The 26353-nt window shown below is 43.1% G+C and overlaps 1 protein-coding gene across 6 annotated transcripts in view; it reads right to left on the bottom strand.

Annotated features, from left to right (window-relative positions):
* LOC102380307 (tropomodulin-3) overlaps positions 1-26353 on the bottom strand; it is a 49905-nt gene that overhangs the window by 7136 nt on the left and 16416 nt on the right. For all 6 annotated transcript variants that reach the window (XR_003092655.1, XR_003092658.1, XR_003092656.1 and 3 more), the window contains exons 4-8: positions 8165-8287; positions 7701-7790; positions 7030-7160; positions 2947-3054; positions 1300-1443 (exon numbers count right to left, since the gene is read on the bottom strand). Coding sequence is in view for 2 of the 6 variants with exons in the window: in XM_025197023.1 (XP_025052808.1) it covers positions 1300-1443; positions 2947-3054; positions 7030-7160; positions 7701-7790; positions 8165-8287 (596 nt within the window). In the remaining 4 variants the exon portion in view is untranslated. The remainder of the gene's footprint in view (positions 1-1299; positions 1444-2946; positions 3055-7029; positions 7161-7700; positions 7791-8164; positions 8288-26353) is intronic.

Genomic DNA, 26353 nt, shown 5'->3' with positions numbered 1-26353 from the left:
CTAGTGGGACCCAGCCCAATGAAGTACGTGGTAAAATCACAAGCCTTTGCCTCTGGACTAATATCATGCATAGTTTGTACTGTAGTGTACAAGTGGCTGCCGAAGTGCTTTTTAAAAAGTGTTTGTGGAGTACCTGTGCTAAAACTTCCAGCAGTTTTCAAAAGAGGTAACATGCATCAATTCTGGATAAACAGTCTATAAGTAACTATAGGCAAATCACTACTGCCATGCTTAATTTCAAGGTTATTGTTTTCAAATTTGCTCCTTACTTTCATATGCTCAGGGAGAGCAGGGTCTTATAGTATGGAGAGGGGAAGGGACTGTCGGAAAAAAACTGGGGGGAAGCAGAGAGCAAAGGGCTACCCAGATTTATTTTCCCTGCTGTAGCAGTGGGAGGGGGACAAATTCAAGGCAAACCTCCAAAAAATTAGATTCTATACCTGGAAAACTGTAACAAATGTATGTTTTCCATATATGGAATCTAATTATGGGGGGGGGGGTCTTATAATCAGGGGTGTACTCTATTTGAGTAAATATGGTATCTTGCCCCATTCTCTCACAACAGAAAGCACCCAAGACTTGAGAGAGAGAGTTGGCACTTTTCATCAAATGACTAGCCTTGGACCTTTGTAAGGCTATAACATTAGCTGTGAGGCTCCAGGAGGAACTGAACAAACTGTCTGTGCTGAATCCTTGCTCTCTACAGCTCCAGTTGTCAGGTACCAGGTTCTGTGCCCTTTCCAGGCTGTGGCTCTTTCAAATACCCAGTTTCATTCCACTAGAAGGTGAGGAAGGAGGCAGTGTAACATGATACAACTGTTCATCCATCTCCTCTTATTTCTACCTAGATTTTAAAGGTCCCTTGGCTTCTTTCACTGCTAAAATGTAATTCCCATTGCATTTCTATTTTGTGGGGTCAGCAGGATTCCCAGTTAGCCAATTCTGACTAATACACTGTTTGATCATCACTATACACAGACACTCTCTTTCACGCTTTATCATCAATGATGATGCATGGGAGCTTTATGAATTAATCTCTTCCTCCAGCTTTGTCCTATTTCAGATTAACATTGTCCATTTTTAACATCCCTGCTTCTGGCTAGAAAAAACACTCTGGAACAAAGATTTATGAATAAGTTATAAAAAAGTAGTACATCAAATCCTATAGGACACTTAGCTTGTCTTCAAAAATGTACGTGAATCTATTACAAATGAGTATCTGTTCCATCAAATGTATCACATAGGGTAAACAGCATGTCTGCAGCAATGCAACTATAAACGTACGATTGGCTCACTTACCTGGTTATTGATTTTGATCTCTGTCAAGGTTTCATTCTCTTTTAGTGCATCAGTCAGTGCCAGAATGCCAGCTCCAGTGATGAAGTTGGATTCTATATTTAGACTTCTCAATGTTTTGTTTACTCTCAGCATATCAGCAAAAGCCTTGGAATGCAGGAAATGGTCATTACGATTTAATTACAAGTGACACTACAATCAACTACACATGCAGGGGTAATGTGGGAGTTTAAGTAAACACATAAGTTTACAGCCTTTTGAGAATGGAAGATGACTCTACAACCAGCCTTCTCCAATGTAGACAAGTTTCACTGGTACAGTACACAATTAAAGGGTCTGTGTCCTTCACTTGCTACAAAATAGAACCTACACAGAATATAAATAGTCTGAAATTAGCATATTGGACCACATCTACTTTGTAAGCTTTGCAGAAAGTTCTGTGGTGCCCAGTGAAATAATACAAAGCTGCTCAAAGTAAACAATGAAAGATATAACAAGCCTGTTCACACAGCAGATGAAATTAGATCTGAGTGATTTACAGGCAGCAAATACAACTTCCAGAATACTTATGTCTGCCATTTGTTAAAAGAAGAAAATGCAAGAGAGAATGGCTTTTAAAGTCAATCACCAAGGTGAGAGCTAGTTAGAAAATGGTTTCAGTGGAAAATGGAAACCTTTCAATCTTTTTGACAAAACCTAAAAAAATTAAAACAAACATTTCAGTAAGATGTAAACTTGTTTTTACAATAGTTTTATGTAATATGTATTATAAAACATACAAGCGACAATGAGATCAGAAATTTGAATAAAATACTTTGGTTTAATTGACAACTTATTTTGATAAATCTAAAATGAAATTTTCTAAAACTATTCACAGGATGTTTCAAATTTATTTCTGTTCCAAATCTGAAATGAAAAAAAAACTTAATGCAGAATCAGAGATCTTTATTTTGCAGGAAAGTCTGATTTTGAATTTATTTGAAATGTTAACAAGGCACTACTGGATAAAAGGTTTCAACTTAATGGGGGGGTGGGGAAATATACAGAAGCAAAGAATACAAATATCTAGCATTTGAGTTTATTTACCAACCAAATAGAGATCTTGAGACTCGACCTTGATTTAAAATTTCACAATTAGGACAGAATATCAATATTAAGTCAATACATGTTACAAAATATTTTTTTTTTGATCTGCCTGCTACAGAAACTGTGTTCAGCATAGAATCTTATAATATAGGTATTAACAATTCTATTTTTTAAGAGAAGAGCTCCTTTAAACCAAGTTCTGTAGACATTACTGGTTCCTGGAATGAAGCATTGACATCCAAGCAAGGGGGAATCAGTTGTTAGGAGGGAAGGAGGTCTACCTGGGAATCTCGCACAAAATAGAAAGCACAAAAAGGCTGGAGTACCAAGTTTCATTTATATTGTAGTTAAGGCACTCTGGCATATTCATGACATGGTAATGTGCTTGCCCAATGAGATGCAGCTGGGGTGCATTTAGCAATATTTTACTTCCAAATACAAGGGAATTAAATCGTTATAATCTTCCAATTACTAGGACCTTCAAATAGATTTCAGTTCAATCAGATTTTTCCCCTGTCTCTTCCCAACCATATAGTATTGGCTGAAAACAATAGTTTAACTTACAACAGCAACAGGGTCATTGCTTCGAGTAGCTGCAAGGCTGAATTTCTTCACATGAGTGTTGGTTTCCAAAGCCTTTGCAAATTCTTTCAGCGTTGGAATCGGGATGTTCTTGAATTAAAAATATTTTACATTCTTGAGAATCTCCACTTTTAAGATTTTTTTCCAGCACAACTCTTCACATTATCTTATTCTTTCTATATGTAAACATACCTGAACACTAAATTTTAATTATTGTCAAAAAGCCTAGTCCCACAGCAGAGGTTTAGATGTGTATAAAATGGGCAGAGTAGAGTGTTAGGGTAATTTTTTAAGTCACCTATATACTCTTTACTATATTCAAGTCAGTGCCACATATGAAAATGTTAGAAAGTGCCTTGTCGTAGAAGGAGCAAGTATGCAAGGTGAATATTCTTCTAGGGCTGCATGCATACGTTAATGCATCTCTCATGAAGTGGGCTGTATATCACAAGTCAAGAAATATTGATTAGGGAAAGGAATAACCAGAAGTTCCTTCTGAATGCAAAATTGTTTAAAATATTTGTGTTCTGCTTAACTAGGTTTACAAAAGTAGACTAGAAGTTCATTTTGGGCAATTAGAATCAAATGGAATAATTCTGGATGACTATGATGAGAACTTGGTTATTCTTTTTGTATACATCATAGCAATACACTGTATTTTGTTGGCTTTATGGGTGCATACTGTGTCTGGTCTAGCTACTGTATGCAATTCTTATACTGTGGCATAGATTTTGTATTCTTAGTGGAAACAGGAAATAATTTGGACATATTAAAAAAGCAAACCAAAACTATTGATGATTGGTTTAGGTATATTAAGTTGTTTCATATAAATACTGTTTAAAAATTTGTCAGTCACAATCATAACTGGAAATAATCATAATTATAGACAGCTACTTTTGCTGTATTGTCCAATAAGTCAATATTCCCTGGCCCCCCTCAAAAATCTTCCATAAAAATATCATAAAAAGGCTTCTTCTAGCTGCATCTTAAAAACCTCCAAGGATAGAGATTCCACAGCCTCTCTGGGTAACATGTTCCAGTGTTTTACTACCCTCCTCATGAGAGGTTTTTTTTCGCCCTAATATCTAACCTAAACTTCCTTGCTGCAACTTGAGACCACTCCTCCTTATTCTGTCATCTGCCACCAGTGAGAACAGTCCAACTCCAACCTCTTTGGAACCCCTCCCTGCAGGTAACTGAAAGCTGTTATTAAATCCCCCTTCAGTCTTCTCTTCTTCAGACTAAATAAGCCCAGTTCCCCCAGCCTCTCTTCAGAAGCCATGTGCCCCAGTCCATGAACCCTTTTTGCTGCCCTCCACTGGACTCTCTCCAACCTGTCCACATTCTTAGCCAATCAGTCCCCAGCTTGTCCCGGTGCATGGGATTCCTCCCAAGTGCAAACCTTTGCACTTCTCCTTATTGAACCCCATGAGATTTCTTTTGGTCCAATCCTCCAATTTCTCTAGGTCTCTCTAAATCCTAGCCCTAGCTCAAGCATATCTAATGTTGCCCGCTAGGGCTGTACAAAACTTTGCTGAGTGTTTTGTTTTGAAGCTGTTTTGATGCATTTCAAGCTTGAAACAGCAAAATTGAAACCAAACAAAAAGCTTCGAAACAGCTTCAAAACAAAACAACAGCACTCTAAACATTTTTAAACGTTTTGAGTTTCAAAGAAGCCCAGTGGCAGGAGGCAGAGGAGAGCCAAGGCTGTGCTCCAAGTGGCTCCACAGCCCCATGGATTGCAGCCCAGCAGTGGGAGGCAGGGAGAGCCAGGGCTGCTTTCCACCTCCTGCCACCAGGCTGAGCTCCATGGGGCTGCAGAGCTGCCCCCCTGCCCCCCATCCCGGGCCCGGAGGACGGGAGCCTGCCACTGCTGCCTGGGGCCAGCAGCAGCATCAGTCTTCCCTGGCGCTGGGTGTGGGCTGTGCCCACCACCAGTCTCAGGTGGCAGCAGCAGCCTCCTGTCATCTGGTGCAGATCTAGGGGCCTGCACCCTTGGGAAGGAGTCTGGCACGGCCTTGCAGCCCTCCCGGGGGTGCGGGCTGCCAGATCTGCGCTCAATGACAGAGGCTGCAGCTGCCAGCAAGTGTCATGAGTTTTGCTTTTTGACGTTTGAGATGCAGTTTCTGAGAAACCTCTGCACCCAACTCCTTGAAACTTGGCAGGCTTCACGCCCTCAGAAGGGGCTACCATCCTTGCAACGATCATCCAATTCAGGCAAGAAATGACAAAGTTTTAGGCATTTTCATGATTCCCCTTTATAGCCCATGGGCAAAACGTCGAAACAATGAAGCAGTTTCAACTAAACGAAACTGGACAGTGCTCTGAAATGAAATGAATGACTAAACAAAACACTGTCCCTTTGAAACTGCAAAACGGACATCGAAATGAAACTATGGTGTTTCACACAACTCTACTGCCCACAGCTTGGTATCTTCCACAAACCTGCTGAGGGTGCACTCAATACCATCTTCCAGGTCAATGAAACTATTGAACAAAACCGGCTGCAAGACCAACTGCTAGGGCAGTCCACTTGATACTGGTTGCCAACTAGACACAGATGTATTGATTACTACCCTTTGAGCCCAACAGTTTTCTATCTACCTTATAGCCCATCAGTCCAACCTGTACTTCCTTGGCTTGTTTGCAAGAACACTGTGAGAGACCATATCAAAAACCTTGCTCAAATCAAGGTATATCATGTCCACTGCTCTTCCCACATCCACAGAGCCAGTCATCTCATCATAGAAGGCAATCGGTTAGTCAGGTATGATTTGCCCTTGATTAATCCATACTGACTTTTCCTAATCACCGTCTCCAAGTGCTCAGAAATGGATTTCTTGAGGACCTGCTCCATGATTTTTCCAGGGACTGAGGTAAGGCCAACTGACCTGTAATTCCCCAGATCCTCCGCCTTCCCTTTCTTGAAGATGGGCACTACATTTGCCCTTTTCCAATCATCTTGGACCTCTCCCAATCACCAAGTATTTTCACAGATAATGGCCAGCAGCTCTACAATCACATCAGCCAACTTCCTGAGCACCCTCAAGTGCACTGCATCCAGCCCCATGGACTTGTACACATCCAGCTTCTGTAAATAGTCCCTAATCAGTTCTTTCAACACTGTTGGCTGCTCACCTTCTCCCCAAACTGTGCTGCCAGTGCAGTAGTCTGGGAACTGACCTTGCCTGTGAAGACTGAAGTGAACAAGGCATTGAGTACTTCAGACATTTCACATTATCTGTCACTAGGTTGCCTCCCCATTTAGTAAGGGACTTGCACTTTTCCTGATTTTTCTCTTCTTGCTGACATACTTGTAGAAGCCCTTCTTGTTACTGATCACATCCCTTGCTAGCTGTAACTCCAATTGCGCTTTTGCCTTCCTGATTTCATCCCGGCATGCCCAAGCAATATTCTTATACTCCTCCCTAGTTGTTTGTCCAAGTTTCCACTTTTGTAAGCTTCCTTTTTGTGTTTTAGCTCCCTGAAGAGTTCCCCAATAAGCCATGCTAGTCTTCTTCCATACTTGCAAGTCTTTCTGTGTGTTGGGATGGTTTATTTCTGCACCCTTAGGAGGTTTCTTTAAAATACAACCAGCTCTCCTGGACCACTTTCCCTCTCAGATTGGCCTCCCAGGGGATCCTTGCCTGTCAATTCCTTGAGTGACTTGAAGTCTGCTTTTCTGAAGGGTAAGGTCCTTATTTTGCTGCTTTCCCCAGTCAATTCACATTAGGGGAAAAATGTTTTTCCTAAAGCTGATTTGGAAAGTATGAGGTCAACTTACATGCAGGGTCAACTTTAATCAGATTGTATACGAATCAAGTAATATGCTATACGCACGTATCACTATGTTCTTAATAACACTTATAGATGACATGTAAACAGTACAGGATAAAGATTTTGAATCCAAGTCCCTACTCTGAGATTATACAATTCAAAATGTATTGAGAAAGCTGTTACATTTAAAAGTGAGTCTATAAGGGGCTAGCTTCAAGTACTGAACTGAAGATATTAAAAGATTATTTTTAGAAAACAGTGCATTTATTAAAATGTCCAAACAGTTACCTTTATATTGTTCAGATTCACTTCAACAAGATGAGAGTCATTATCTTTAATCCTCTGCAGTGCTTCTTCCACATTTGTGGGATTTGGCGGTTCATCAAAAACTGGCAAAATCTTTTCACCTTTTACTATATCTAAAATGTAAGACAATAAATCATATGGCTGATTTATTACCTTAACAAATAGTAAGTATGCTGACTACTGTGTCTAAACAGTCATAAGCTACCTGTTAAAATATATTTTTTGCTCATTCCCTCCTCCAAAAAAAACAAGGCATCCCAGAGTATATTTTCCTCTTTTGGCCACATTTAAATTCAGAGGCTCTCTAAAGTTTCTCTGCTACATTCTAGATAGCATCCCCTGTAATTTTTGGGGAAATCAGATGGAAATTGGGTCACAAAGCATATCTTAAAGGTCAAACTCAATCATAAATAAAACATGTTTGTTCATTCATTTCTGAGTTTTTCACAAAACAGGATTCTTGTCTTTTAATTCTCACTCTTGCCACAGCTCATCTAGCATATCACACAACAAGCATGATTCAAATCTGGCAAACTAAACGCTATTTCTGCAGCAAGAATAAGTATATTAAATAGTTAATACAGTGGTAGCAACAGGGCTGGATACTCCTTACTATACACAGATTTTTATTTAAGTCTTGACTAACTACTTACTTGAGAAGCTCTCTTTGTCAACACCATTGCTACTTCCGACTATGTCACAGAAATCAGCGTTCGATATCAAGTTGTGCATTCCCAGGATAGCTATAAAAAAAAAAAAAAAAAAAAAAGAATTGTATAGTTTCTGGCTACTTAAGTTTGAAACATGAAGCGTATTTTTGAAATAATATTTATAGCTGACTGCAAACCATCAATTGCTTCTTCACATGATTTTCATTTTAAGTCAGCTAATAATTAAAAAAAAATAAAAGACTGCTTCAACTAGAGTAATATCTTTCTTTGGTTCTATTTGGCCCATAGTTCTTCAAACATCTTATACCCACAGCCAAGAACTCAGCTCAATCCTCATGACATACCATGGGCCAGCATTTAGAATAACCAGCTCTTCAGGCTGTAATATTTAGTATGTGGGATCAGACTTATGAATATGCACACACTGCTGTCCTATAAAAACTAACCTGCAAGGTCACATAATTCTGTATCTGTGGCACTTGTCAAGGCTTCCTCTAATTCTGGATCGAGAGACACTTTCTCTTCTTTATATGACTGTACAGTCTTCTTCTTGGGAATAAATATTTTTCCTTGGTGGTGGGAAAAGAAAAGAAGAGTCTGAAATTACATTACATTAATTACTTTTTTAAAGCTAAACCTCTTACTCTATAGGTGTAGGTCTCCAGTTTGAGCTCTTGCTTTATAGAAACAAGCATGAACCACCACTCACTAATGACCATGAAATAAATTATGAAAACCAAGAATGCTGGTAGCACAGCATTTGAGATTCAGTTCTTACACATACAGGAATCAATTTCTGCCATGTTCATTTCTGATGGGTTAAAGAAAATAAGAGGGAAATAGAATTAATCTAGGTTTTGAAGCACCTGAATCCTGCCCCTCATTTACACAGCACCTTTTAAAGCTTGATAAAAATTTAAATATTTCTTTTCTACTGTTTTCTATAACATCAGAAGAGAAAAATGCTTAAAAAGTAAGTACCTTGAACTTACCAGGTATGTGAGATCCTACACCAGGGGTGAGCAAAATACAACCCACAGGATGGACCCGGCCCACCAGGCCATTTCATCCGGCCTACAGGTGCCCACCAATTAATTGTACGCCGCCCAGCTCCCAGCCCCCTGCATGGGAGGGCCCCAGCCCCAGCTGGCATGCAAAGCTTCTGGGCAGAACCACTGTTGCCACTGCCAGGGGATGTGCTGGGCTTCCTGAGCCTCCAGTGGCTCCTACTCGTGTCCCTGCTGTAGTGTTTCCCCCAGGCAGCAGGCAGGGAAGCTGCAGCTGGGGGAGAGCGTGGAATGAGGCTGGCAGGAGCACGGAGCCTGGGGCCCATGCCCAGCAGGGCACCTGGAGCACAGAGCTCGGGTGAGCATGGTGTGGGTGGGGGGTGTGAGAGTGGGTGGGGAGGGGTATATGGGGGACCCCCCCACATACACCTTCCGCCATGGCACACAGCCCCTGCTGTCACTGGTGTCGGCAGCGGGCCCTCGATCTTCTCATGGCCTGCGCGAGCACAGTCACCCAGCGGCAGCAGAGTCACCCAGCGGCACAAATCTCCAGCCAGTTCTGGGAGCTACATATGATGAAAAGGAGTGAAGCCAGGCTGGCCCACCTCTATCATGCAGGACTCGCATGCAGCTCCCAGGACTCATGTGCCACTGCTAGGAAAGCTCCACGCGATGGAGCCAGTGGCCAGGCCCTGCTCCCTACCATCACGTCATGGGACTCTGCCAGAAATGGTGGGGAGCCATGCTCCCTGGTGGAGTTCCCTGAGCAGCATGATGGCAAGAAGCAGGGGCAGACTGCTGGCTCCATCACGTGGGGCTTCCCCCAGCAGCACCCAAGTCCCAGGAGCTGCACATGAGCCCTGTGTGATAGAGGTAGGCTGGCCTGGCTCTGCTCCTTGCTGCCAATGTGCAGCTCCAAAAACTTGCTGGAGCCATGCACCACTGGGCGACTGCACTTGTGCGGGCCAAGAGCATGCCGAGGGTCCACTGCTTAATGCTGCTGCCAGCAGGGGCTGTGCACCATGGAGATGGGGGGATCCAGCCCTCGAGCAGCCGTCGACATCTCCCCAAAACTCATTAAGTGGTCCTCCAGCTGAAATATCTGTCCACCCCTGTCCTAGACTATCTGAAGCTTTATAAAGGTAGATATTCAGTTATGCACTTCTTTGGTGGTAAACATTCTGATTCTGTTTACCCTGTGCTTGTCAGTATTGAATCCCATCCTATTCTCATTCGCCCACCCCTGTAACCTGTCCAGGTCCAGCTGTATCCTGTCCCTCGTTTCTAGCGTGCCCACCTCACCCCAAATCTTGGTGTTGTCAGCGAACTTGAACACAGTGCTTTTCACCCCCTTGTCCAAGTCAGTAAAAAAGAAATTGAACAGTGTGGGCCCAAGGACCAAGCCACGGGGGACTCCACTGCCCACATCCCTCCAGGTCAAATATGACCCGTCCACCACCACTCTCTGGGCGCAGCCCCTCAGCCAATTTGCAACCCATCTGACTGTGTAGGCATCAATGCCACAGTCACCTAGCTTTTTAATGAGAATGGGGTGGGAGACAGTGTCGAAGGCCATCCTGAAGTCCAGAAAGACTACATCCACCGCAACACCCGTGTCCAATGACTTTGTGAACTGATCGCAGAAGGCAATCAGGTTGGTCTGACACGACCTGCCCCTAATGAACCCATGCTGGTTGCCCCTGAGCATCATCCCCCCTGCTGGTTCTTCTCAGATGTGCTCCTGGATAATCTTCTCAAAGAGCTTCCCCAGGATTGAAGTAAGACTAACGGGCCTATAGTTGCCTGGGTCCTTCCTCCCTTTTTTGAAAATGGGGAGGACGTTGGCCTTCTTCCAGTCATCTGTCACCTGGTGAGAGCACCGCGAGTGCTCGTAAAACCATGCCAGGGGCCCCTTGATAACCCCTACCAATTCCCTCAGCACCCTGGGGTGGAGGGCATCGGACCTGCTGACCTGAACACGTCCAGCCCCCCCAGAAGTTCCCTAACTCGGTCCTCCCTGACCCTAGGCCTGGCGGAGTCTCTCCTGAGCCCATCCTGGATCTTGGTGGGGGAGTCCCAGTCCCTGCACAAAAAAATGGAGGCAAAGAAATTGTTTAAAAGGTCTGCCTTTTCCTCTAGTGCAACCAGCAGATTGCCTAGCATATCCTGCAGGGGACCCATGTTATCCAGTGCCTTCTTCATACTGCCTGCGTATTTAAAAAAGGACTTTTTGTTGTCCTTGATGCTAGCCCTAGTTCCATCTCTGCCTTAGCTTTCCTAACAGCCCCCCTACAGACCCGAGCGATGGAGGTGTACTCCTCTTTGGCGATAGCCCCTCCCTTCCACTGGATGTATGCCTTTGGCTTTCATGCATTCCTGAATGTCTTTGGTGAGCTACGGGGGCTGTTGAGCACTCTTGCCCCCTTTGATTCTCGTTGGGACTGTCACCCCTTGGGCTCGGAGGATAGTCTCCTTAAGGAACGACTACTCATCTGGGACACCCAATTCCCCTACCCTCCAGGACCCCAGTGCCTCTCCTACCAATCTCCTCAACTCAAGTTGGCCCTCTTGAAGTCAAGGGCTACTGCCTTCCTGAAGGCCCTTGACACCCTGCACTGGATGGTGATTATTTCATCCCATATGTTAATATAGGATATTAGTTTAAACGTCATTCTGTTTAGCCAACAGTTGAAACTAACACACTTTTCTTTCCTCTTAAGCACAATGACTAAAAGTTTGAACACTAGCCACCACCCTGCATTGACAGAAATACCAGCTTTCACAATTAACTTCAGGGGAAGTAGAAGTTAGGGCATGAAAATTCAACAGTTGAGACTGATCCTTCTTTATTTCTTTTAATATACATCTTACTCAATTAAGCCTTATAATTCAGTTCTACTCATCTTCTCTTCTGCAATTGTAACTTGATGAGGACTTATATATGTCCTTCTACATTTCAACTGGAGAGTTTTCATCTCTGTGTGCACAGCATAAGAAGTGACTGCTATGAAGAGGCATACCCTTTTATTTTAAACTGCGGTGTGAAGTTGGGCATGGCATACTAGTACATGCTTGTGTACTGCAGGGTGGGCTTTTACACCCATGAGTTAAGTCATGCCCTACATACAATAGTCTAAGTATATCAACAGATGGCACTTTTATCCAAGTTACGACTGACCTAATTTGCAAGGAAAGCTTACAGGTGCATTGTACTATTGATGTTGTGCCGGGGGGGGGTGGGGGGTGGGTGGGTGTTGGTTCATAGATGCCCAATCAAATGAAAGCACAGGTCCAGGTACAAGTACTTTTGGCTAATGTATCAAGTCTACCATATGATCCGTTAATGTGAAATATAGATGCTAAATTTGCTGCCAGAAAGTGATCAAGACAACTCCAGGCCCATTCACTTGTGCTGAATCTTTAAGGCTTTAGGAGAAATTCTAAAGAAAATAATCAGACATGGAGGTCACTGGAAAACAGGTTAAAATGAATCATGAGTTTACCAAAGGTAGATCATACCACAGCAAGCCGATACCTTCCTTCGACAGGAGATCAGATTTTCAAGACAAATGAAAATGCAGTAAATCTCATCTTTCAGGCCATTGATAAGATATTGAACAAAATCAGCCACATGACCAACCGCTGAGGCACTCGACTGATATGTCCAAAGATCACATTCATCTTTTCATGATTGCATGACACTGGCAGTTTATACTCATCCTATGATCAACTAGTAAACCCAAGTCCTTTCCTCAGTTGTTTCCAAATGATAATTTCTGGTCTATAGCAGAAATTCTTGTCAGTTCTTAAGTGCATGGCTTTGCATTTTCTGTTGTGGGAGTTCATCCCATTTCTCTTACTCCAATCCTTAAAAACATCCCATTAGTCTTGTATGTTATTGTGATCCTGCTCTATATTGAATACGTGTCTTCATGGTTTGTGTCTTCAGCAAATTCCACTGGTGTACTCTTAAGTTTTTGTAATAAGAATCAATAAAATGTTTTTGTAATAAGCATCAATTACAGTTTTTGTAATAAGCATCAATAAAACCACTACAGAAAGGATGTGAACAAATCAGAGAGAGTCCAGCGGAGGACAACAAAAATGGTGAGGGGACTGGGTCACAGGACCTCTGAGGAGAGGATGAAGGAACTGGGTTTATTTAGTCTGGAGAAGAGAAGACTGGGAGGGGATTTAATAGCAACCTTAAACTACCTGAAGGGTGGTTCCAAAGAGGATAGATCTGAACTGTTGGATGGTGCTCAAGTTCGTTGTCTTTTAAAGAGACTTTACTGAGGGTGCAGGAATAAACTATGCTGATGCACAGGAAGAATAACAAATATGGCAGGCAACCAGCTTGATGTAGCAGAACTCTTCAGTGAGCTTAAACACCAAAAAGGAAGCTTATAAGAAGTGGAAGCTTGGACTGATGACTAGGGAGGAGTATAAGAATATTGCTTGGGCATGCAGGGATGAAGTCAGGAAAGCCAAAGTGCAACTGGAGTTGCAGCTAGCAAGGGACATGAAAGGTAAGAAGAAGGGTTTCTACAAATATGTTAGCAACAAGAGGAAGATCAGGGAAAGTGTGGGTCCCTTACTGAATGGGAGAGGCAACCTAGTGACAGATTATGAGGAAAAGGCTGAAATATTCAATAGGCAGACAAGGTTCTTTGGGTGAATCTGATCTCTTTTATTAGACCAACTTAAATAGTTGGAAAAAAAAATTTTAAGCAAGCTTTCAGGTTTAAAAACCCTTCATCAGGCCGAGGAAGTTTCTTCAGTTGGCGTGTGCTCTTCCTGGATGGAATGAAAAGTAAAGCAGCCAGAGGCTGGGCTGGTATGCATACAAGATAGGCAATCAGTGAAGATGTAAACTGAGGAGTCAGTGGGTGAGAGACAGGCTGGGTGCGGGGGAGAAGAGGGATGAATAGTGCAGATGTACCTGGGAAGTCAGATGTCACGCAGGTTATAATGTGTCATAAATCCAAGGTCTATATTTAGTCCATGATTTTTAGTATCCAGGAGGCTGATGAAGTGGAGTTCATAGCTCGTCTCTGAGAAGTGTTTTGTAAGTTTCCTTTAAGGATTAGAACTGAGAGATTGGAAAGAGAGTGGTTTTCTTGTGAGAAATGTGCCCCCACAGGTAATGGGGTATTCTTGACTTTGATAGATTTCTGGTGTGCATTCCTTCTGGTGCACAGTAGTTGTTTGGAGAGACCAATATGTTGGCTGATGTGTTTGCAGAGTTGCCTTTATCTTTGAAAACTCAGAGAGGGGGGGGGGGGGGGGGAATGTCCTGGACAATTGGAAAAGGGCAAATATAGTGCCCACCTTTAAGAAAGAGAAGAAGGATCAAGGGCACTACAGACCAGTCTGCCTCACCTCAGTCCCAGGAAGAATCATGGAGCTGGTCCTCAAGGATTCTACTGTGAAGCACCTAGAGAAGAACAAGGTGATCAGGAACAGTCAGCATGAATTCACCAAAGGCAAGTCATGCTTGAACAACCTAATTGCCTTCTATGGCAAGAAAAATGCCTCTGTGAATGAGGGGAAAGCAGTGGATATGATATACCTCGACTTCATCAAGGCGTTTTATACAGTCTCCCACAACATTTTTGAAAGCAAGCTGAGGAAGTATGGGTTGGATGAATGAACTGTAAGATGGATAGAAAGCTGGTTGGATCATTGGGCTCAATGGGTAGTAGTCAATGGCTCAAGGTCTAGCTGGCAGGCAGTATCAAGTAGAGTGTCCCATGGGTCAGTCCTGGGGACAGTTTTGTTCAATATCTTCATTAATGATATGGAAGATGGGATGGATTGTACTCTCAGCAAGTTCATGGAAGACATCAAGCTGGGGGAAGTAGGAGGTATGCTGGAAGGTAGGGCTAGGGCTCAGAGTGACCTAGACAAATTGAAGGATTGAACTAAAAGAAATCTCATGAGATTCAATAAGGACAAGTGCAAAGTCCTGCACTTATGATGGAAGAATCCCATGCACCACTACAGGTTTGGGACAAACTAGCTAAGAAGCAGCTCTGCAGAAAAGGACCTGGGGTTACAGTGGACAATAAGCTGAATGAGTTAACAGTGTGCCCACGGTGCCAAGGAAGCTAACAGCATACTGGGCTGCATTAGTAGGAATGTTGCCAGAAGATCAAGGGAAGTAATTATTCCCTTCTATTCTGCACTGGTGAAGCCACATCTGGAATAGGAAAAAGTCCAGCAGAGGGCAATGAAAATGGTTAAGGGTGGGGCACATGGCTTCTGAGGAGAAGCTGAGGAAACTGGGCTTAGTCTTCAGAAGAAAAGACTGACAGGGGATATGACAGCAGCCTTTAACTACCTAAAGGGCACTTCCAAGGAGGATGGAGCTGGATTGTTCTCAGAGGTGACAGATGACAGAACAAGGAGCAATGGTCTCAAGTTACAGCAATGGAAGTTTAGGATGGATATTAGGAAAAACTCTTTCACTAGGAGGGTGGTGAAGCACTGGAACAGGTTACCTAGCGAGGTAGTGGAATCTCCATTCTTGGTGGTTCTTAAGCTCTAGCTCAACAAAACCCTAGCTGGAATGATCTAGTTGGGGATTGTCCTGCTTTAAGCAGGGGGTTGGACTAGAGGACCTCCTGAGGCCCCTTCCAACTCTAATTTTCTCTGATTCTAAGATAAAAGGTATGAAATACTGTTTCTCAGGATTGAATTCATTTGTATGCAGCAACCCTTTGCTCCATCAGTGCCTTGCTTAAGCCTTATGGTAATCTGTAAAATGGAAAGAACAGGAAAACAGGTTGTGAAAAGGCTGGTTTTTATGTCCTTAGTTTGATCAAAACCATTTAGAGGTGTGAGGCTGAGGAAAAAGCTGTTGCTGTTCACACACCTGGAGTTGCCACCTTGGGCTCCACTCTAAATCTTCAGCTCTTGCTTTGGCAGGGCTGCTGCTTTTAAGCCAGGTCCATCACCCTTGAGCCCAGCCAACTCTACCTGGTTGAATTGTGCTTGGAGCAGTTTTGGCACGAAGCAAAGCTCTGGTATAGACTAAACCTTTCTGAGAACGTTATCAACACGTTTCATCTTGCCCAGCCCAGCTCTCATGCTGCTCTGAGTTCAGAGGTTTATATTGTATATGTGAAAGCAGCTTAATTTCCCCCCTTCCTCTTTCAGGTAATGAGCAAATATTTCAAGATTTAGTGCTGTATTCAGTTACTTCAAGGATAAGGCCTCTGCGTCTTAGGAAACAATGATCTAACTACCGGACCACTGCCAAACCTTTTTGAGATTTTTTTTCTTTACACACACTAACAAACACAGGATACATGTGCACATCAGCCTACAACAGCTTGCAAGAAAATCATTAATCTTATTATTCAGAACATTCCATTTAGAGATTTGGTCACATGAGGAAATGTGATACTTTGCTGGTTTGGAAACCATCTCGGATACTCCAAAGAGCAATGAAAGTGGTATTCAAAAAAGGAAGATTACAAAGACGGTTATTTTAACAACACTGAAGTGATGATTTTTTTTTTTTAAAAATCAATCTGTCCTTCTGTCTCCTGTTGCAAGAATAAATTTATGTATTTCAGAATCAATTCTAACCCCAAACTTTCCAGACTACAGAATATATTTGACCTCTAAACACTTTTTCATGTACTATGATTCTATGCATGACAATTAGTGCATGTTCTGATATACGTGTTATGATCTCTTTGGCTTTCAAAGAACACAGCAGTGCATGCATTGGAATTCAGATGGAAGTACAAAATTGATCAAGCCATTTACCTGCATACTCATTAAGCAGCAGTCATGAAAAATGCTGAACTCCATTCAACTCTCACTGAAGTTAGTGTTAAGTGACTGTCAGAATATCAAAAAAATTGGACCCCAAATCAGTGTTGCTGTTGGTTAATTTTGGGATCAAACCATTGAGTATAAGGATGAGGATGACTTGTCTACTTCTTATACTAACAATTTCTTATACAGCAAAGAAAAAAAAAATCAAGGCAATAAGACATATAGGGACCAATCTTCTGGCCCATCAACATGAAATATTTAGTAAGTCAAACTAAAAGATTAATTACATGGTCAAATACATTTACCATCATCCTTAATCAACAGAATGGAGGAAGTCTTTGGTTTCGCAATTACACGCTGTACTCTTCTGAAAATAAATGAATGCTAATCTATTTTGAAAACTCCTCCTCACAGAGCCCTGAGGCTTTCAGATACAATATTACTACTTGTTTTTTGCTAGAGTAAAATCCAGAAATACATGTCATTTTTTAGTACATAACTATATCACTGTATGTAAAGTATTACAGAAGAAACATTTTTTCCTGCCAAACAAGCATGAAACAAGCATCAGTGTGTACTAAAGTACCTCTTGCAGCCCTTTACTTCACCCCCCACTCTATCACAATCTTCCTCTCACATTACATTAAAAAGATACTTGAAGACACTATTAAGACCAGGGACTTGTCTGAAATTGCAACTGAAGGATTTTCCAGCCAGCAGAAACCTTGATGCTAGAAATGAACAGTAAATCTAGATCAACTCAATATAACTGGCCCATCAAATCCAAAACAGCAACAGAGTACTCCAGCTTTTTTGTCCAATATATTTACTGCTAGAACAGGAAAAACACAAGGAGAAACAAATCCATGGGTAAAAGACTCATGGAACTAAGCAGAGCATGTGTCTCTCTGTCAATGGGAGTGGCTGTGGAGGGAAGGGGCTAAAAAAATTTCAAACTTTTGAAAGGCACAGCTAAATATTAGAGTAGGTTATTTTGCATAGCAGGAGCCCCCCCCTCTACTTGAAGACTTCAAACAGACTTCAAGCCTTATCATAACAATTTTCACATTACACTTAAGACAAGCAAGCATCACATTTCACCGTTAGAGAAATCAGACAGATTTGTCTATGCCCCTCACCAGGGATCCTGGTTTACTGTTTAAAAATTGAAAATTCTCAGATTAAATAAAAACAAAGTAAAGAGTGTGTGTGTGTGCGCGCGTGCAATGTTTTATTGATTCATTTACAATTTTAAAGCAATTTGGAAGCCTACCAGTGCTGCAATCTTTATAATAAAATAAATATTAAATACCTAAATATTTTGGCTTTGGGGTTTTCTTTTTATCATAGCAAATCAGAGCTCCCCCTGCCATTTTTGTTCAACAGGACACGGGTATAGCTGCAGCTGCCCTGCTACCCCATGCTTTGGGGTGCTGAGCAGCCCTGATACGCTGCTGCCTTGCACCCCTGCCCGTGCCTTTGTGCCTCACTCCCCACACAGACCATCCCCAGCCCTGCCAATGCCCTTCACTCCTGATCCACAGCCCCCGGGCCCTGCCAGTGCCTGTCTTCACTCCCAACCCAGAGGCCCCTGCCTGTGCCCCTCACTCCCAACCCAGTCTCCAGCCCTTCTAGTGCTCCTCACTCATGACCCAGTCACCTCCCTCCCAGCCATGCCAGAGGGGGTCCCCAGTTACCAGGGCCCACAGCCCCCGCCCCTCCCAGCAGCACCCAAGCCCTGGCTGCCACCCATGGGAGGCAATGGTGGCCAGAGTGGAGCAAAGAGCACAGAGCCAAGCTCCCCCTCCCCCCACAAGTGGCACAGCTAGATCAGAGCCCGTGGGGGGGTATGATTGCAGGCTCGCTGCAGGCTTGGGGCATGCTGCTCTGCTGTCATCCCCCTGGAACCTCTGCAACAGAGTGGGGCAGAGAGGCTTGGTACTGCTGCCAGGAGCCCCATGCTGGCTGTACCGCCATGGCAAGGCACCCCCTGTCTGCCCAGTGGTGGTGGTGGTGTGGAGTTGAGTCCCCCCACTGCTGCCAGGTGGGCAGAAGGTGCCTCTCCATGCCAGCATGGGGCTCCCAGCAGCAGCACTGAGCCTCCCTGCTCCACTCTGCTGCGAAGGCCCCTCAGGGAGGGCAGCAGAGCAGAGAACCCATGGCTCCCCAGCTGGGACCCATGGCCTCACATTCCTAACCCGGCCTGAACAAACCACCCCGGCTGGACATGCACATGACAGCCCTTGCTTCCAATCATCCTCCTCCCACTTCCCCCAGCCCCAAGCAGCCTTTTGAAGGCTGGAACTATGCCAGCCTGCAAGGGGAAACCCGCCATTTCCTGCTTTTCTCACTAGCCATGCTAGGCAATTTCAAACTTGAGATATGCTCTGTCCAAAACTGGAAGCAGTGTACCTGCATTATTGAAGTGCTGGAGGTGGGCTAGTTTGCTCTGCCTCTCAACAGATCAATTTAGTATGGCTGCAGCACCCCATAGACATAGTACAATGGCGTGTTTCAGCTTGGCGCTACAAGTGAGCAGCACAGATGTGCCTTACATGACTTGCCAAGACCATGCTATGGAGTGCTGAAGTCAAATATTAGCCTAAGCACATATTATACGTCAAAGCAGATGCAATAAAGCTGTCTTAGTGTGGCACTAGGTGTAATCATTAAGCTTTCCTGAGAGACTGAGCTTGTTGGCACACACCAAACACCACAGTAAGGTGGTTGCCTTTTATTTGTTGCAGGTATAGTAAGCATTACAGCACCCACCTAGCACCCCCTAGGTAGTAATCAATGTCTAGTTGGCAGCCAGTATCAACTGGAGTGGCCGAGGGGTTGATCCTAGGTCCAGTTTTGTTCAATATCTTCAGTAATGATATGGAAGATGAGATGGACTGCATCCTCAGCAAGTTTGCAGATTATTACAGCCCCCAGCTTGGTGTCAATACACTGGAGGGTAAGGCTAGGATTCAGAGTGACCTGGACAAATTGGAGGATTGGACCAAAAGGAATCTCATGAGGTTCAACAAGGACAAGTGCAAAGTCCTGCACTTAGGATGGAAGAATCCCCTGCACTGCTACAGGTATGAGACTGACTGGTTAAGCAGCAGCTCTGCAGAAAAGGACCTGGGGGTTACAGTGGCCAGTAAGATAGGTATGAGTCAGCAGCTTGCCCCTGTTGCCAAGAAGGCTAATGGCATAGACCGTATTAGTAGAATTGCCAGCAGATTGGTGAAAGTAATTATTTCATTGTCTTCTGCACTCGTGAGCCCACATCTGGAGTACTGTGTCCAGTTTTTGGCCCCCCACTAAAGAAAGGATGTGGACAAGTTGAAGACAGTCCAGCGGAGGGCAACAAAAATGGTGAGGGGGTTGGGGGACATGACTTCTGAGAAGAGGTTGAAGGAACTGAGCTTATTTAGTCTTGAGAAAAGAAGACTGAGAGGGGATTTAATAGAAACCTTCAACTACCTGAAGGATGGTTCCAAAGAACATGGAGCTACATGGTTCTCAGTGGTGGCAGATGACAGAATAAGGAGCAATGGTCTCAAGCTGCAGCAAGGGAGGTTTAGATTGCATGTTAGGAAAACCTCTCTCACCTGGAAGGTAATAAATCACTGCACTAGGTTACCTAGAGAGGTGGTGGAATCTCCATCCTTGGAAATTTTTAAAGCCTGGCTTGACAAAGCCCTGACTGGGATGATCTAACTGGGGCTGGTCATGCTTTGAGCAGGGGTTGGACTAGATGAGCTCCTAAGGTCCCTTCCAACCCTAATTTCCTATGATTCTATGATAATTGAGATAAATAGACATGCGGGCCTCATCACCAGTAATGGAACGGAGGCAGCCTATCCTCCAGCCTTTCTTTTTGTAACATGTGTTACAAAATTTCAGTGCTATTTTTATGGTCCCATAGAGAAACAGAGCTCAGCTTTTTTTTTTTTTGAACTAGCCCTTCATGACAAAATTCACTACATCAGTCTCTTGTGTGAATTATTACTCAGGCAACAATGGTTTACTGTATGGTTCAAAACTTAATCACAACAGTATGTGACTTACTAGCTTACAGAGCTGGTGAAAAACAAAGTCCGCTTTTATGTATGCTCTGGAAGGGATGGGTGTCTGATAGCATGCTTTCAGAAACAAAGCCAGGGAATGAAAAAGTGTACTATGCTCATTTTATGTACTATCTGTTACACTTTACACTTCTGGAATGCTATTAGTCCCACTATCTCAAAATGCTGTACAGACAATGTTTCAAGCTACCCATATTTCATAGCATGCAGGGAGATAGTTCAAGGTCATGAGATGTAGGAGAACAATGTCATTCACCAGTAAACTACAGAAGTCCTGGAGTAGGTCCTGCAGTTCATCTGATGTTGTATATTAACTTTCAAATACTTAGGACCCAAATAAAAGAAAACCCTGTACTAAGCAGAACAGCAGACAAACCAAGGTTATCCTTCGGTGCTTGGGCAGAACATTGTCATTAACAACTCTCATGTTAAGCTTCTTAAATAACCTTAAGTGGCCAGAAGCCCCTGAAGACATGTTGACATCATTTTGGAACTAACTCAAGCCTCATTCACCTGCATTTCTTTATCAAGCAGCCAGAGCCTGCCATGGGAATGCTTGGCCTGCTCCATCTTGCTTAACCTACAAGATCCAATGGGACAACACTTTCTAAGTGTTATTGTTCCTTTTCCTCTTTAAGTTTCCCCTTCTTGCTCTGTGAAGTCCTCACCAAAACAAGGCAACTGTGGTTCAGTATTTGTGCACTATGGGGTAAGAGCAAACACGCAGACTGTTACTGCAGAACAGCTGACATATAGTAAATCTCTATCCTCTTAATTTGTTTGCTTTTCTGTACTCCAACTCAGGCAGGAGGTTTAGACCTATTTCTGTTCTACTATTGGATTTTGTAGCTGAACATGCTGAAACAGATCAGTAAAGCCTCTGTCCCAACAGCATGATAACAAAGGAGGCAGAAACAGCTCAGAATTAAGGTGACTGATAAAAATATAAACTAGAGTGGCCTATCACAAGACCAATGGAAAGGACCATCAGCTGAATGAACTAAATAGTCAAAAACAGTTCTCACTTCTGACCATTCCCACATTTCATGTGAATCTATATGGACTGAGTTTGGGGTCATCTGGCTAGCTACATACTGTACTTTAGGTGGTACAGAAGTTTTAAAATGAAGAGGAAAAACACTAAATGTAAGCGTACAGTGCTCTCCTGTTCACAATGTCTGATTTGTATCTAGGTCAAAGAATTCTTAATTCAGAAACCGTCACGCTACCTCTCACTCACAACCTTCTAGGTATTACAGTGATAATGGAATGCACATGAAGAACAGAATAAATCACAATCTTCCTGACTAAAAGTTAAACATGGTAACCTGGACAAAACTGTAAGAGTGACTTGCAGAACAAGAATCAATACATAAATTAAAGAGGCCCTAACTTTAGGGTATTTTTTGTCCTACAATTATTTCTGTATTCAATGTTATTTCCTTATTTCTTCCTGAACTAGAAAACCGATCACAAGTATATATTATTTACAAAACAAGTAGGACCTATGGACAAAAAGATATTTATTTATAAAGCAAGTAGGACCTACAGGCACTTTTGACAAATATTCAAAGGAAGCATACCAAACTCAGAAACACAAAAATAAACTCTCTAGTTGTCCTACCTTCCTCTACAATAATGGATTTAAACAGGCTCAGCATGGAACAGAAAGGTATTAAGTACAAGATTTTTCTGCTGCTTTGATTTATGCTTCTATTCCTTTCTCTACCAATGCAAGGCTCAGAAAGAAATAAGGGACATTTCTCAGAATAATGAATGCTGCATTCTGAAGTTCTTAGTGTCATGACCCAAAGGCATGATTTTGTGTGTGCTTCGGCGCCAGAATTATCCCCGCCAAGTTGCAGCTTCACAGCACAGGAGAGTTTCCTGTTGCAGAGGAAAACCCCGGTGCAGGGACGAGTTTCCCACCTTTTCTGCAGCTTCTTTTGCAGAGTGCATTGCTCAAGTTGCAAGAGGAACGCACGGTGCAAAAGAGTTCCCGCCACCAGTATGCAAATTCGTTCCCCGCTATTGGCTAGTTTTAAATTATTCACACGTGGCAGCTAACGATTGGCCTGTTAGCCATATAAGAGGCTTGAGCGGTTTCCGCCCAAGCCAAAGAGGACTCCACATCCATCTCGTGGGGACTCTGGGTACATGGCAGGGTAATAGAAACCCTGTGTGAGATCCAGAGGAGCCTGGCGGCCTGAACCACTGCCCACCTCTTCCCGTCTTCGAGCGCGACTTTTATAAGACGTATCTACGATTCTCATTTTGGTGGCTCGTTCACCCAGAGCATCCGGAGCTCTGCACCGTGGAGCCTAGCAACCTCCACGAGACCGTCTGTGTTGTCTGTCTGTCTGTAACTGCAACTCAAGCAAGTTTTCCAGCCTACACCACTGCCATCTCGGTGTAAGTAAACAATCTTTAAAACTACCGATACGCGTTTGTGCCTAATTCCAGCTCGACGGCCTCCCCTCTCTGACCCGGCGTGCCCAGGCTGCTGGCCACAGTCCGCGTGCAGCACGGAAAAGGGCTCGGGTCACTCCCGGCCCGCACACTTAGGTCAGATTTTATTTCTTAGGAAGAACACATTAAAACATAAAAAAGTGCATATTCAACTCGAAACACCCAGTTATTGAAGCAAACCATGTCCCATAGATCCCATCTTGTGACCAATTTGATTTACAATTTACGTCATCAGGGACACCTGATAGTTGAGAAAAACAAGTTTTGTAAAAGGGATTTCATTCATTACTTTAAACAACACGAGATGAAGGATCCTAGGAACGAGCTGAAAGGGACATCATAAGGTCATCTAGTCCAAACCCCTACTTCAAGCAGGATCATCCTTGGCTGAACCATCCCAGCCAAGTGTCTGTTTAACCTGCTTCCTGCAAGTTTCCAAGGACAGAGATCCCATAACTTCTCTAAGTTCCAGTACTGGATCACCCTCATAGGAAGTTCCTTCTAATCTCTAGCCTAGAGATGTACAGAATCTAGGTAAAAACAAAATCCTTTATACACCATTTTCTGACTCCACTTCCTCACTAAAGCATTCTCTGATATTTATTCACTCTTCAAGGGTATCCATGAGTCCTGTTCTGCAACTCAGATTCTGTCTGCCCTTCCCTCCTACAGCCTTGGCTGGTTCTGCACCCACAAAGTCCCTGTCTTCACCAACAGCCTCTTTATTCTTCCATCTAGCCAGAAACTTCCTTTGCCTGGTTCCAGTATGTGCTTAAAAGACTGCAGCAACCTCTCTCATTTTCAGGAGGGATTCCATTGCTTCAACCCCTACCCTTGAGGAAGTCACAGAACTTAACTTAGGAAACAGTTTCTCCTTTGTTCTGCATAGACAATGGCTATCCAAAGTAAAAATTATCAGTAGCAACTAAACTATTCTTAGACAAATGCCCCAGTACCCTCCCCTCATCCTGTCACTTCAGACAAGGAGGGCTACTGAAGGTAACCATAAGACAAGAAAAGAGGCAGTTCACAAGTTGTACAGACAGATTTCCTGTTTCACCACATCTGGTTTCAGTACTTTCTGGTAATCAGTTTAGATACCCCAAAACTAAAGCAACTGAAGACAGTCATTTTTGCCAATATTAGTCTAAGTGTGTCAGTGAGGTTTGGCTGAACTCTGAGTCAGCATTGTTTTCCCATGTGAGAAAAAAGACCCAAGTAAGTAACTTGCTTACCCCATCTGAAAAACGAGAGGACAAACAATAACCAGGATTTCCATTATTTAAGCTATGTACAAAATTTTTCCATAGGTGTCACAAAATACCTTATTTCATATCTCTAACCTTCTTAAAAGCTTTTGATAGTTTTGCTTTTTATATAAAGGAAATGTGACCAAATAGGGATGCCCTTTTTAGAAGTAGAGATCTTTAAGCCAGGATGGCACTTCATTGCATCTGCACAGCTGGTTGTCATTAAGAATACTTCATTACATAAAGGAAATGACATTTGATCCATCCTGACTATGATTTATATTACAGCTGGACAATACTATGTTCCAGAATTAATCATATGGCTTAGGTCTACAAAGCAGATAATGACAAAGCTGAAGGAACTAGCCAACACGCCTGGCTGAATGAAGCCATGTTCAAAAGATCTGCTTCTTTCCCAGATTGTCAGGTGTAAATCTGGTGAAGCAGTTGGACTGGAGTGGGCAAAGAAGTGTAAAGGGGGGGGGAAAAAAACAAAACAAAAAAAAAAAAAGAGTCAAACACCACTAATTATTCTAGTAAATCTTTCTTGCACAAAGTAAGGACAGTTTCATTATGGACCAGAAGGGATCTTGTTTAAATCTTCCCTGAGTGGAGAAATAAGTTGGCTAGATGTTAGTTCCTAGGATTCTATGTGGATTCCTCCCCAGTGTAGTTCTCTCTTACCATTATACCATTTGCACTCTACATTGAAAACCCTGGAAGGGATGGGAGGAGAAGGTGAACGGTGAAACAGAAGAATAAACACAGAACAAAGTTCAAACCTAGAAGCAATTTAACAGGAGAGGTAGAAAGGTCTGTGGGTACTGTTACAAAATTCTGCTAGACAAGTCTTTTAACCTCAGCTTCTCTAAAGACCCACAGTCAAAGCATTCTGCTTCTGCCTGTCTGCAGATGGACACTGGTGCAGTTACCATGACTATATCTGCACAAGAGGGTCCACAGTTGAACTAAACTACAAAAAAAAAAAAAAAAAAAAAAGCACTATGGAAGTAATTATAAATACAATACTAAAACGAAAACGTGACATGACAAAATGTGAAATTTTACACTGATATAGAAAATTCCTGAACAAAATAATCAGAATATACTTGAGAGAAAGGTAAGTAAATATTCACACAAACTTCTACACTGAATTTGTATTTAAAATCACAATTACACATGTAAGTTAGCTAGCAAACAAACATGAACAGCGTGTGCCCCCAGCAGCTGGGGATTTTTTAAAATAAATTTTCCATGTGCAGAATCTAATTATTGAAGTGTAGTCTTTAATTCATCGCTCTCTACCACCGCACTGCAGTGGGGCAGTTGTGGGGAGGCAGGTAGTATGGGGAGTTTTGATACAGGATTTAATTTTTTATTGTGTTTTTTTCCAAAGGTTTGGCCTTTTGTGTATATTTTTGTTTACCCCCTGCTTGTGCCTGCCACCCTGCCACCTGCCTGCCCAACTACAGCCTCTGCTCCCCCTCCCCCATGCTCTGCACCAGCAGACTCTGCTCCCATTCTAGCCTGGGGCACTGAGTATGGCCTCAGCCCAGCCTCTGTAGCAGCTGTGCAGGCTGCATGCCACTGCTATGGGGCTGGACTGTAGTGTGGATGAAGCCTGTCAGCACAGACCAAAGGTAAGGGAGGGGGGTGGAAAGAGGAGGGAGGCTGCAGTGGTGGGGGCAGGTAGCAGCAGCAACTGCAGCTACAACCCTGACCCCAATCTCAGGTAAGGGTTGGGGCCCAAGCCACGGCAGCCACCTTCCCCCATACTTGATTCTGAGACAAGAGGCATTTATCCCCCTTGTTAAAGTGGGGAAAAATGTTTTCAAATTGAATAAATATGGTAATTAAATAGAAAAAGGGCTGAAGACAGGACCCTGAAGACACCAAGTAACAGAAAGAATAGATTTATTTAAAAAAAAACAAAACACCAACAAAACACAACCAAGACAAAGGATACTTTTTTCTTCAAAACAAAACAAATGAAATTCATTGGAGTTCTTTATGTCACTGGAATCACCATAAATGAGATA

This window comes from Alligator sinensis, unplaced genomic scaffold, assembly GCF_000455745.1.
Source record: "Alligator sinensis unplaced genomic scaffold, ASM45574v1 scaffold250_1, whole genome shotgun sequence".
In the NCBI taxonomy this organism is placed as follows: domain Eukaryota; kingdom Metazoa; phylum Chordata; order Crocodylia; family Alligatoridae; genus Alligator; species Alligator sinensis.
This window is presented reverse-complemented; position numbering and strand designations above follow the sequence as displayed.